The sequence below is a fragment of the Alexandromys fortis genome, unplaced genomic scaffold (assembly GCF_014885135.2).
Source record: "Alexandromys fortis isolate MF-2015 unplaced genomic scaffold, M_Fortis_MF-2015_v1.1 scaffold_265, whole genome shotgun sequence".
Taxonomy (NCBI): Eukaryota; Metazoa; Chordata; class Mammalia; order Rodentia; family Cricetidae; genus Alexandromys; species Alexandromys fortis.
Genome location: NW_026068166.1, coordinates 1,084,289 through 1,098,917, shown reverse-complemented (window position 1 = coordinate 1,098,917; position 14,629 = coordinate 1,084,289). Strand labels below are relative to the sequence as shown.

At 39.3% G+C, this 14,629-nt stretch overlaps 1 protein-coding gene across 7 annotated transcripts in view; it reads right to left on the bottom strand.

Annotated features, from left to right (window-relative positions):
* Window positions 1–14,629, bottom strand: part of Dmd (dystrophin) — a 1,091,134-nt gene that overhangs the window by 11,683 nt on the left and 1,064,822 nt on the right. For all 7 annotated transcript variants that reach the window (XM_050128228.1, XM_050128226.1, XM_050128227.1 and 4 more), the window contains 3 exons: window positions 14,006–14,249; window positions 13,053–13,176; window positions 4,440–4,532 (listed from right to left, as the gene is read on the bottom strand). In XM_050128228.1, the coding sequence (XP_049984185.1) occupies window positions 4,440–4,532; window positions 13,053–13,176; window positions 14,006–14,249 (461 nt within the window). The remainder of the gene's footprint in view (window positions 1–4,439; window positions 4,533–13,052; window positions 13,177–14,005; window positions 14,250–14,629) is intronic.

Here is a 14,629-nt window from a genome sequence, read left to right as displayed (position 1 = left end):
CCTCCATAAAAGAGCCATGGAAGACGATCTGAATATTAAAAGATAGCAGGTTTGACAAAGCTATTTGATCTGGGGGCATCTGGAAGAATATATGTGAGCTTATTTGGGCAGCAGTGGTATAAAAAAGGAAAAGATGCCATGGCTGTTAGAAATAAAATTCTGTGGAATAGATCAATAAGCAAGAAATTTCAGAGGTAGAATAAATCCTCAAAGAGGACTATTTTCTTGATTGTCTTAATCACTAAGCTTGTCTTGTACAATATTATTTGTTAATCTGTCTAAAGGAGCACCTCATTTTAGGAAGTCCAATAAAGTCCAATACCACATCAACAGATAAGCATTTCTTTGGTTAATGTGCACATTTGTATATAGAAATCTACATTTGTAGACCACTAAATGGTCAGAGATACATGGACATAAATTGCTTAAAGTACTCAATCTTAAATCGTATGTATTGCTTGTTCTTCTCATGTAGTGTCTCTATACAATAATGGTGGAGATTCAGTGAGTGTCTTAACGTAGATAGTGTGTATCGTGCTAGAATTCAATGTTTATCCATACTTAAAGAGGGACAGATTATAGATAGAGAACTAGGCCAGACAGAAATTGATGACTGTCCACTGAGCACCCAATTGTGAACAACTAACTATACCTAAAGACTAATGAGGAAAGATAAAAATCACAGAGTTAAATGTGCACGCTCCCATACCTTGGGGTGTGCTGCAGTTTATATTGCCCCAAATTCAAACTAGAGACCGCCACGGCTTAGGACTAAGTGGAGCAACATGCTCTCTTTATTAATTTGGATAACAGTTGAGCAAAACCATTGTGATAATATCAGAGGCCTAATTTAACTTGCTGAATGGCTATGAACAAGGAACCTAGCTTCTTTGTGCTTCTAAGCACTTTGGAAATAAAAGCTAAAGATGAGGTACCTTTAGGGCCAGGTTTAAGGCACACGTGTGGCAAGCAGGAACATAGATGTAAATCCAAAGCATACCGTATTTGTTTACTCTCTATATTTATGGCGATTTTAATTTCTTTCTACAAAAAGCTTTTCCTCATTGGAAATTAACTAGCAGGGTAAAGCAAACCACGAGGCGGTTTTTAATAACCCATTTCCACTAAATGTCAGACCTCTGGCTCTGACATCTGCTTTGAGTTACTGAAACAGCTGTCTGAAATAACTGGAGCAACCAAGATCTTTGCTTGTTTCTGGAAATACAATGCTTGGAACATGGACAGAAGAATCAGAATAAGACTATCAAGTCCTCTAAGACATTAGCTCAGTCTTGGCAAAAACTTGTATGGTTAAAAAAATTAAATTATTTTTTGAAAGATACATACATGGCCAAGGAAATCTGAGACAAGTTAGAGAAGAAAACTTTTAACAGTGGATCAGAAGATAAATTTAGCAGATTGTAACCAACATTTTTTTCCTGAGCAAATTAAACAGAAACAGAAGACATTACATGTACTGCTTAACAAAATTTTTTGTTTCTGATTATTTATATGTTCATGTGACTATAAATGAAACTGTTGTATCTACATTTATATATGTGTATAAAAGCACATAAGCAGCCGCCTTTACTTTAGTATCCTAGTTTGTAATGAAAACATGCATAATACATAATTCAACTAGGCTGGTGGCCACTGTTCAGTGTATCAAAGAAGCTTGGATAACCTTATGAAGCTTTTCCAATGGGGGAGTCTTTAATTCTCAGATTTAAGATTATCAGCAACTTCTTAATATCAGCCTAACATACGTACCTAATGGTATGCTGTCTCTGCCTAATTCAGCTGTTTCTATTTACACACAAAACCAAACACAAGCGTAAGTGTACACATACGCACACACATGCACACATACACACACACACTGCTTTTCCAGTTATAAATATTTTTAGGTACAAATAAACGATTCCAACCACATAGGTCTTATATTAATGCTTAAACTAGCAGGAAGCAAACAAAAAAAAATACTAAGATCATAGCGTCACAGAAAGCCCAGCCAAAGGGCTGGAGAGACAGTTGAGTGAGTGCAAGCAAGGCCTGCTGGATGAAGACCTGAGTTTAGGTTCCTAGCACCCATATAAATGTTGGGTATAGTGGTGAGCACTTATAAGCATACTACTAGGGGAAGTAGGGTAGACAGGTGAACCCGAGGCGGCTTCAGCCTGTGAGGGTGTTTCAGCAAGCAAAACTGTCTCAAAAAATAAAATGCAAAGAGTTAGAGGAACACACCAGTCTCTGGCCTCCAGTCCTAGGTCCTTCATAACACACACACACACACACACACACACACACCTCCTTAAATACTCTGAGAATTTAGCTATTTATTATCTTACAATTTAGTGCCTTCCAAGAATGAGTTAATTTTTTTTCAAGCCAGTGGGACAGATTTGAGATAAGTCCTTTCTCCCATATTAGAGCACTCAAATCAGTATTTAGGGTATCATATTATTCCTTAAGTGCCAATTTAATAACATGACCCAGGTAGGCTGAACAGAGCTTCCCCGGGTCCCAAAACAAGCAGAGCAAAACTACATTAGAAAATGTTGACTCTAGGCATGTGAACTGCAAATATGACAGTAGGAAAGGTATATTCTTCATGTCTCAGGAAGCATCTTCCACATAGTCTACCTGTGAGAACTCTAGACGTGGGGTGCAGCTGGCTAAGACAAAGGATTTCCTTTTCAAGCTGATCAGAGTAGACCTCAGCCAGGGGTCTTGTGCTCGTGTCTTCTCTGCTATATTCCTGCGGCTTAGATGTAGAAAAAATGTCCAGGCTACTAACAGAATAGCATTTAGCCTCTCACAGAGCAGGTAAGCAGGCCACCAGTTCAAGAAGCTGGGGTTAAGCACATGCCTATGATCTTTAGGGAAAGATGAAGGGGCGACTACATGTGTTGTAGATGCCTCCAGCCCCAAAGCATCTAACCACCTTGAAGAAGAAACCTCTACAATAGTCTAATTCCTTCCTCCCATGCAGACTGCTTCAGGAATTCATTCTTGTGAAATATATGCCCACTAAAGAAACTGTATTAATGCATCAAGTTCTGAACTTTTTTGGAGTACTGCATCACCCTGAAACGTGAGTTCTTGGAAAACCAGGAACTTGTTCTTTCTTTGCCTTCCTAACACTTTCTCTGCTACATAGTAGGGACTAGTAAAATCAGTAAAATGTGGAAGGACAAAGTGAGGATGACAAAGGCGAAGGCATTTTTATTTCTCCCAAGCTGGTATATAATCTTCTCTTTCTAAATAATGAGAACTAACGAGAGGAGATACCTAAAAGAGTTAGGATGGGGATGGGGCAAGGGGTTAGTGGAAGACAGAGAAGAGTTCCATCCGTTAAAAATCAAACAGTGGTGTTCAGCAGTCAAAAGATGGCTGGTACAGACATTTAAAATTAGCTTCCTTGATGGTTCCTTAGCAACGCTCTACCAGAACATTATTGCTTTTAATGTGCACTGTACAACGTTCACTCACACATCAAACAGCTAGGAAATGGCCATTGTTAACTGACACCGAACAAAAAGATAGAGAAAACACACTACTCAAAAGACCCTCCTTATTGCCCTTATGGAGACAAACAAAGCCCTCCGATTTTTCCACCACTGTTCCCTGCCTAGGCTGCCCATTAGGGGTGCTAATCACTGGCCACAAGGCTTTCTTTTTCCTCCTTTCTGCTTCTCTGCACTTTCTTTTTGTCAGCTCACGGGTGACCTTAACTGTGTTTTTGCAGGCTGATGGGGGGTGGTTCAGTGACTGTGTCAGGTAATAAGCCATAACAAGAGCAGTAAAATATCTCTTTGGATGAAGTAAGCCATTTGCCGCTAATACAGGCACGGGGGAACATTTGTGTCCTAAAGTCCTGCTTTTGTAGGGGGTGCAAGACTGTACAAGGTCAATGTGATAGAGAAAAAGAATGCCTTTCTTTGCAAGGAAGTAAAAAGCCGATAGCCTTCCCTATGGAGAGCTAATTATCTCTATATTGAAAGGATGGGGTATGATTCAGTTTTCAAACACAAAGGGCAGCCAGAATCCCCATCACTATCACTTCTCAGGCATTTTCTAGGCCTCGCTGTTACACTGTAGCCTTACATCCCTGGCAAAGGTGCCATAGAACACTAATTTTCTCATCGGGGAAAATCATATAGTAACTGCTCTTAAAGATCCCATGTAATTAGCTCTTCGGATCAACGTTTGAACCATGTTGTACAAGGTGGAATTCTTCCTTCCAGAAACAATTCATTCACACAGGTACCTGAACTCAAAATACACCAAGCCAGAAGTCTTTTCTGAGAACAAAGTTTCATCAATGAAACCAAATTGGCATTTTGCCAGCATGTGCTGTCTTCCAACGGACAGAAACACATCAGTTAGAATGGATGGGAATGGCGAAGTCGGACTCCCTTGGAGCTCTAGGTCCTTACCTCTTGAGCTCGGGAAGGAGTTGTTGAGTTGCTCCATCACTTCCTCTAATCCTGTGCTTGTATCTTGGGGAGGACTCAGAAGATCTTCCTCACCTTAGTGAAAGAGAAACAAGGAATAGCTGTCATACTCCTGCTGAATGCAAACACAGGCGAGGGCCAAGGAGCATTTTACAGACAACTGTAAGCTCATTTTGTTTGCTCATAACAACAACAACAACAACAACAAATCCTTAAGCAACTCCTCAAACTCTATAATTAGGAACTACTTCCTTAATGTGTGGAAATCCACATGGAAATTTATCTGTGTTATTATTCTTAGAGAAGAAAACTGTCCGTACTCATTCATTAACATAAAGTCACTAAAACATCTTTTCTTGAAGTCCATTGAGAAATGTGAAAGCTTTTTTAAAAAAAAAAAAACAGTTACTATTACACACTTGTAATACGTTTCCTTAGCACAAAAGAAAAACAAGAATGTGGCAGATTGGAATTACTCCATAAAGGCAATAAGAGAGAAAGAGAAACTGGGGCTTCCAGTCTTTTACAATTAACAACAACAAAACCAAAATTAAGGAAACATTCAAGTCAAATGTAATAAAAGGAATAAACACTGTACACGAACTAATAAATACTATCATTAGTATTCTAAGGGTAGTAGACAGGGAATAGTGAGGAGGGATGCTCTTTATTCTCTGTTACCTAGAACTGCATTATCATCTTTGAACAGGGAATTTGTTGTCGATAATACGTGGATCATTGTCTCTACTCAAACAATATTTTCAGTAATGGGAAATCTTCTTAGGTGCAAACCAAACTAATTTGAATTCTGACGGTTCTTTGAAAGTTATTTTTCGAGGTGATTAAACTCCCAATCATGAAAATACTTTGGAAGCACACCATTGAAAGCAAGGCCTTGTTCATGCAAGTCAAAAATAGCGAATGGGCTTAAGGAAAGCTCAGATTCACGTGTGGCTTGGAAATGACTTGGGAGGTAGTGATGGAATGATTTACATATTCTTTTCATTGCCTTTGGTCTATGCCAAGCTTGGATTTTCAGCTGAGAGTACAATCCTGCATTCATTCCTGGGTTTTCAACCTTGTTTTAAAAGTACAAGCAGAAAGATCATTTGCTAAGAGAAAATCATATTGTAGGTGGACATGATTTCGCATGCCATTCCCAGAATGAAGGGTTCATAAGCTGGAATGGATAGAAAAGCCTCTGATTCGGGGAGTCTCAGGCCAGAACAAAGCTCTTTGAAATCCTAAGCACAGAAAAGACACAGCAAAGAATGAAGGTCACAAAAGAGTAAACCAAGATACTAGATTCCCCGATCTTTCTCTCTTCTCTCTGCACACATGTGTGAACATATACACAGATATACATATGCATGTACATTTTTAAGTTTCTATTGTCAGAAAAGAAAAAAATGGCATTTAGTATTTCTAGCTCATTTATTACTGCATTTTAATATACTTACTATCTGATGAAGATGGGATGAATAAAATATTACCAGAAAAAAACACAACCCTGGCCAATTGCAGGGCCAGTTACATCTTTATGTTTCATTACTGATGCAAATTGTTGTTGAACTGGAAAAGGTGAGGCATTTTTATTGGCAACAAGTCCATGTTCATGACAGGATGTCTTACAGATTAAATCAGAACGAGCGGAAACATTCAGCATGGATGTCAATATATCTGACAGTTTAATTACATCATACCTGAGTTCTAGGAACTTCATTGTACTGTATAAAGACCCAGGTACAGTTCAATGGTGTGATTGGCAGTAGTGTTCCTGAATATCTTCAAGGATCAAACTGTAATGTATAAGCTAATGGTGTCAGCTAAGTTCATCTTTACAGAAAAACTATTACCTGTCTCAAACAAAAGTTAAGTTCAAATGCAAAATTGGCTTGTTTTTAATAGTAAGCTTTTGTGACAGTGGTAATTGGATGCATTTAAACAGTTTTGGAGGTATTGGGGTTTGAATGCAGGGAGCTATGCATGCACTCAGGTATTGATCTAATAACTATTCTAATATGTTTAGAGCACAGAACACACCCTAAATTGTATATAAACAAGACTATTCTGCTATTGCAGGTTTTTAAAAATATCCTCCAGATTTCTCAGGATGGATTACCTCACCCCTTTGTAAGAACTGAAATCAGGTCCATCACATAAATACAGAGGGAGAAGTAAATAGACTAACTGAAGAATTTTTAGCATCTAATATCTATCAGATTATACTGAAAAAGTTGAGACAGTTAGATGAAGCCTGAATGGAGCCCCCTGACTGAGAAGAGGGAGAGCAGGAGGGGGAAGGAGCTAGAAGCAAAGAGTGATGTGACTATGATCAAAACACTTTATTTATTCAGATGTATAAAAATGTTACAATTTTCATCCCAGCACTCGGGAGGCAGAGGCAGGCAAATCTCTCTGAGTTTGGGGGTAGCCTGGTCTACAACAGCTAGTTCCAGGACAGGCTCCAAAGTTACAGAGAAACCCTGTCTCAAAAAACCAAAACCAAAACAACAAACAAAAAATAAAAAAAAACTCATCACTATACAATTAATATATGCTTATTCATATTGTCAGAATAAAGTACTAGAATTGTGCTGTTAGATATTGGACCAGGTTTCTTTTGTAATGCCTTTACAAAAAAATTTAAGGGGCTGGAGAGATAGTTTAGCAGTTAAGAGTGCTTCTTGTTCTTTCAGAAGACCTGAATTCAGTTCAAGGCATCCATGTTAGTAGCTCACAACCATCTGTAGCTACACCTCCAGGGGATCCAATGCCTGCTTTGAGAGGCACTCATAATTATGTAGGCATATAAAGGAGTGGTGAACACTCTAAGAAAAGGGGGAGATGCATCTGAGTCAGATTTGATTTTGTGGTGCTCCACATTGAATTCAGGGTCTTGTACATAGCAGATAAAAACTCTACCAGAGATTTAGTCTTGGCCCTAAAATTTATTTCTTGCGTAATGATTCTATATTGGTTATGTAAGAAATTATCTTTCATCTTAAAAGACATGTATTCAAGTCTTTTGGATAAAAATGTCATTTTGGGTAACAGACACTAAATGGGTCAATGAAGTAAAATAAACCAACAAACAATTTAAACATAATAAATATTCACATAAAAGGTGAATGAGTGAACAGAGTATATACAGATGTCATCTTAGATATATAAGTAGATGTCAATATAAACAAAACATTAGTATAATGATACATAAATAAATGGATATAAAGCAATGGAGGCAAACTTGCTAGAAATCTGGAGTTTTTCCCAAATAAAAAACAGAAAAAAGCTTATAAATCTCTAATATTAATAATAAAATCTATTTTGAATGTTTGTGAATCGTATGACATTTTAAATAAACAAACAGAAAATACTTTCAGCAAAGTAAGTTTGAGAAAGTAAGGAGTTATTGGATATTGCTAGGAAGGCACACATATGAGTATACAGAGGTCAGAAATGTAAAAAAAAACCTACTTTTGTAAATTTATATTTCTTTGTTTCTTCCAGTAAAATTTAAATTCTATTAGCAAATTCCCCCCATAACAACTGTATAGAATACATACAATGTAAAAAGACTTATCAGGGATTAGTATTTTGAGATCTGAAGAGGTACAATGCATCTGGAGATACTCTGCATCTGGGGTAGCTTGAACACAGTATCCCATCGAAATCAAACCCATGAATCCCTAATATCCAAATCCCTTAAATAAAGTACTTTCGTAGAAACTGCATGCATCCTCCCATCTATTTTAAATCATCTCGACATTACTTATAACACCTAATATGACATAAACGCTATGTAATTATTTGTTATATTATTATCACTCAATTCAGGGAATAATGACCCCAAAATATCTATGTTCCATTACAAATGAACAGCACCCTCCAATTATTTCTAAGTTTGCTTGCTTAAATCCATGTACAGAACTTGCACATGTGGAGGGCCAACTTAGTTGAATTCTTCAGACGGATTGGTTGGCATGGCTTCTCCCAAACTTCACTTGAAAGAAAATCACTGGGGCTGTATATTTAAAGAATACTTTATCTAGGCTATAACTTTAGTCAATATCATCCTTACCACATCTCAAACATTCACAGCACAATAACACATATCACAGTAATTTAAATACCTGTCACCATCATTTAAGAAATTCTCCTGGGCTTGAGAGATGACTCAGCTGTTAAGGGCTAGACTTAAAATCAAAAATATAAAAATTGCCCTCGTCCCCTTTATTAAAATTGGCTTACATGGCTCAATAAATACACACACACACACATACACACACACACACACACGTGCGCGCCTAAAAAAAAAAAAACAACAAAATCAAAACAACTTTGAATTTAGTCTTTTCTTTTGGAAAACAAATATTATAACATATCCTATCAATTCTATATAGGCAAGTTACCTCTTACCCTAATTCAGGTGCTCGCATATAGCACTTCTATCCCTGGATTCAGCTCTGCCATAATACTCCCGATTTACAAATCATCCGAACACAGCCTGCTATGGACTGAGTGCGTTAACAGGTATGCAGCCTCCTAGGTGTTGACAACCTAAATAATTAATGCTTCTAAGCATCCAGAGTTCTGAGGCTCCGTGCTAAAATATGTGACTGAATTTCTCATGCAGGACTTCAAGGGGATAAAAAAGGAAAACCCTGAAACAGAGATGCTAAAGCTCATTTGTTTCCAGAATTTAAAGGTGTTCAGCATTTTTGTTATGTCTATACCATCATTTACACTTCCAACAATCCACTAGCTGTATTCAGACCTCATATGCAAAAGGAAAATCGGACAGAGATGTCCCCACATTACTGAGGTGTGGTAAAGTCAGAAAAACATCAAATATATCTTCTTCTGTTTGAGACCAAATGCGCCCTGGCTTTCCTATAAAGTTTGGCTTCTCTGGACCTGGATGTGCTCTCTGTCCTGCTCCAGATTCTTGACCATGATTAGATTTTCTTCAACTATTCTCTTTCCTCAGGCATACTTACTTTCTTAGAGCCCCCGTCTACTTTCGTCACCGTGTGTGAATCTCTGTGATCACTCCCGTGATCTCAGCACCCTGCTGATGAATTGCTCAATCCTTTACACATCCCAGCATGAGCTCTGTATACTCTAACCTTTTCAGTGATCTCTCTTAGAGGCTGACTGGAAAACCTACACCTTCAGTGCTTAAATGTAGGAAGCGCAGGAAACGATGTTCATCCCTAATACCACACTATTTAACTCTCATGACCACTGTCTCACCCCTCTGACCGCAATTTATCTATTCGCATTTTCCCCATACCCACCTCAGTTTTGGGGACAATGTCTTACTGTAGTCCTGGCTAGCCTAGGCTATGGAGATCCAGCTGGCCTGGAACTTGCAGCAATCTCCCTGCCTCTGCTTCCCAGCCATTAGGATTCCAAGTGTGAGTCACCAGACCACCAGACCTAAATTGAATGTAATCTCCCGATCTTTTATGAGTCATTCAGACCTTCAGCCTTACCTCTCTGCCCTTACAGTCTGAGTTAGGCACTTTGCTTTTCTTTAGTCCAACCGACGGATTATCGGATTATCTCAAGCATGAATTCCTGAACAGGGCTCGGAGTATAAACAATCAAGAAGTCTTTATATGAGTTAATATTGATGTGGGGACATTGGTGGTTTTAAGCCTTGGTGTCACTATGTTGCTCAGTTAGGTCTCAAATCGATCCTGCCATGGTCAGGCTCCAGAGTGTCTGGTACAACAGGTATGTTATTACCTCAAGATCTTCCAGGAAGTAGTGGGAATCCCAAGGAGAGGTTGGGACCCAGGGAAAAGAACTAAAGTCATGGGGTTGATTCATGCGTACTCGTTCATACAAGAGGAGAAAAGAAGGGAATATATCAAATACTGGTGGCATCCATGGAAGATGATTGTCTAACAGCACAGGAAAAACAATGAGCATTGTCTGACAAGTGCCGTCGTAGCCATTTGTGATACCAAACAAGAGCTCCTCATTCTACTCTTCTTTTTATCATATATCCATCAGCAACTATAGACTTCTTAGAAGCCTGTCCTGTGCAGGCATCCATGATGAAGAATGAAGGATATAAGACCACACTAACCACTTACCATTTTCTCTAGAAATTCATCTAACTCTTGAACCCTCATTCCTGCTTGGGAATTGTGAGGGTCAATTGTCACCTGGGCAGACTCTAGAACCATCTAGGAGACAATATGTAGGCATGTCTGTGAGGAGGATTTAGACTAGTTAACTGAGGTAGGTGGTCTCTTTCCATTGACTGGGTTTCTGGTCTGAAGACAGAAAAGAGACCTGTGAGCTAATCACCAGCAATCATTTCTCTCTGCTTCCTAACTATGGATGGAACACGAGCAGTTTTCCCGAGCTTCTGCAGTCACACACTTTGGTAGACTCAAACTAAGCCCAAGTAAACCCTTTCACCCTTCAGCTGCTTTTTATCAGGGATAACTCTCAGCAATGGGGAAAGTAACTAATACAAAATGTTCTAAAATTTCCTTCCCTTTCCCTAATTCTCATTCCTTTGCACGGATCAACTTCCCTTCTCTGCAAACAGTCGATCACTCATTGTGATCTAATCAGCAGTAATTAACTTTCGTTTCCATTGGGCTCATTTAGATTTCATACTTTTAAGGATATCTTTCCTGAAGCCATATCTACATCTCAGTCCTTTACTGCCCTAACTGCTCAAATGGAGGTTGTCCTACTTAGCTGCACCTGCCAACACGACACAGCTCAGGGCCACCTAAAAGAGGAGTCTCAGTTGAAAGATTGCTCCGACAGACTGGCCAGTAGGGATGTCTGCGGGGGAAATTCTGACAGCTAATTGACGTAGAAGGGCCCAGCCTACTGTGGGCAGCACCATTCTTTGGCCAGAGGGTCCTGGGCTTTACAAGAAAGCTCGCTAAGTGTGGGTCTGGGCCTGTGTTTGCTTTCTGCTTCAAGTTCCTGTTTGAATTCTTGCCCTGACCTCCTCCTTCAATGAGGGGCTATAAACTATAAACTGAAATAAACCCTTTCCTCCCTTAGCTTGTTTTTGTTCCTGGGTTTTGTCATAGCAACATGAAGGAAAACAGAGCAGAGGTCTTCCCTAAAGCATTGTATCCAGATATCTTGGTTATGGATTTCTCATCTCCTATCCTTCAACACTCAAATCTCCGGACATGTATTTTAATTCAAGCAGTCTGCCATTTCTCAAATGTATTACAAAAACCAATCAAATGTTACACTACTGGGGGCTAGAAAGATGGCTCCATGATTGTGGTTAAAGCAGAGGACCAGATTTCAGTTCTCAGCAACCATGTCAGTGGCCCACAGCTACCTGTAATATTGGCTCCAGCAGATCTAGGCTTTGAAGACACTCATACACACACACACACACACACACACACACACACACACACACCAATATACATCTTTTAGAAACAATACAATAAAGGGGTTGGAAGTACAACTCTGTGCCCAAGGACCTTTATTCGATCCATAGCAAGCGGGGGGGGGGGGGGGGGGGGGGGGGGGCACATGACACACCACGACGACAACGATGATGAGGGAAAGGGGGAAGCTCTGCTTTATATTGACAACCAACTCTCTCTTCATTTCTTCCCCCTTACACATTGCAGCCAGTCTCAAGGCCCTAGAAACTCTGTTTACATGGAATAGTTTCATAGATGGCTCCTCCCATATCTCTCAATTGTGGACCCTTGGAAGGCAAATATCTTGGCCTAAACAAATACCCCCTAACTGGTGAATCCGTCTCGAAATATTTTCCTTTGGGCAGGTGCAGGTTTCAGAATATATCTTTTAAGAAATATCTTTTCAGATATTCTCACCTGTGAAATGATTTTCAAAAGCTCCCTGCCATGAGATGAGCTAAACATCCCTTTCATGTGATTTCGTCTTTCCTCTGCAGACTGATGTCTCTCTATCTTTTGCTTGAAGTCTTAGCTGTTTATTTAATTAATCATACTGCTTGCTGTTTCTTGCCACTGGGCCAAGCCTCTTACCCTTATACCTTCATTTGTTCTAGTCCTACTTGAGAAGAAGGGTCAAAGGATTACTTTACCGTTTATTAGTAAGCAAAATCCGTGCACAAATATCACACAACAAATGGGAATCGGAATGAGCTACAGCCACCTAATACACCGCTCGCTCATTCAGGGTCGGAAAGAGGTCAACCCCGCTGTCTCATTTGGTCACAGCTGGGGCTGTTCCAAAAGAAAACTCGGCCTCTTGAATCAAAACGCTGCTCACTACTGGCTAGCGGACTGGCGACAGAAGTTCTATAACATATATAACATATATGTGTGGATGTTATGTGTATATAACACACACTTCAGGATATATTTGCTCTCTGATCCGCCCTTTGGCATCCTTCAGAAATATTGAGCAGTCATCAAGTCTCGCTTTGTCAGGAACTACAGTGCCGCTCTGCTTTGTCCTGAGAGAGTGGGAAGTTGCCTTCTAAGCTATGTGTGATATTAGTATTAGACAATTTACTTCCTGATCTGAACTGGTAGCAGAACTTATAATTTTCTCAGACACAGAGGGTAACTAATTCTGGAAATAGCTGCTACTTACCCATAGACTCTGAAGTTTGACTGCCAACCACTCGGAGCAACATAGGCTGACTGCTATCAGACCTCTGCAGAGAGGCCGAAGGAGAGGACACTGTGGTGCCGTTCACCTTAGCTTCAGCCTGGGGCTAAAGTATGCGACAGAAAAAAAGTAGTGTTTTTTCACAATAAACTCACTAAAACTAAAAGAACACTATAGACAAAAAATAGGAACGTTATAGACACTCAGGACTCAGACATTATCACGATTCCTACTTAGAAACCACACAGAAGTTGGGGAATGTGGGATATTTTATTGCTGATATAATTCATGGATATGCATTTGCATTTATAAAATGCATTTATAAAAATGCAGAAAAATATAGATATGGTAGGACAAGAATAGGAGTCAGCAAATTAAGAGGCTAAAACACTGAGAAGGCCATGTAAGGACAGAGAAAATATAAAACTCCCAAGAGTAATGGAGAGTTTATAGTCTTGAGAGGTATAAGTAACACAATATAAAGAACATTATTTTAAAATTTGAAATGCTCAGAAAACCTGGAGCCTGCCTGGCTCGGGTCTGTTTTAATGCTGTATCCTCCTATGTTCCCAGTGGAGGCATAAATCTTTAAATTCTATGTTAGGGTTAGGAGAAGAAAAACCCCAAAGGTATACTACAAAATATAACTACTGTCAGATAAGAGAAATTCATTTTAACCAGTCAAAACTTCATTCCCAGAGAATGAATGGAAATCTTCTGGCATTTCCCTATAAAATGCACTTCCAATTGGTAAAAACAAATGAACAGAAACAAAAACCGAAAACATATTGGGAGATTAAAATGATACCAAAAAAAATATTGACAAGTACTTTAAAGCTTCAGTACAAACACCTGAGCTGTGTGTTTTAGTTTTATTTAAAAGAGGAAAAGTGAGAGTTTGTAACTCGCCAATATTAGAGAGGTGGGGGCCTTACCTGTTCCAGGAGCTGCCTCAGTCTGTGTAACTGAGACTCCAGCTGCTTATTGTGGTCTTCCAAGATTTGCATCCTGGCTTCCAGGCGTCCTTTGTGTTGACGCAGTAGCTTGGCCTCCGCAATGAGCTCAGCATCCCTGGGACTCTGGGGAGAGGTGGGCATCATCTCTGGAGGAGACGGCAGTGGGGACAGGCCTTTACGCTCATGCTGCTGCTTCAGACGATCATACTCTGCTTGTAGGTTCCTATATGTATCAGAAGTTAAGAAAGAAAGGAAGAAATATTAGTCACGTCCCCAGATTCCATATAACTGGCAAACAGATGAAACTGACCATCACCAAACAAGAACAAGCAAAAGACAGGCACTAATGAATGGTTTGTATGAGGATGATCTTACCGATGCTAAAGGAACAAAACAAAATCGGAAGCTTTCGACTGGTGTGTGAGGAGAGATGTTTTTCAGTTTTCATGTCATGCTAATAGTCTCACGGGTGCTATGTTTAGATAAGTAAGCAGCAGCAGATTTCATCGTTTTGTAAGTATTTCTTTATAATGTGAGATTAAAATTTTATGCCTCGATTCAGACTTTAATTTAAAAAATAAAAGTGTCAACAAAAATTTACAA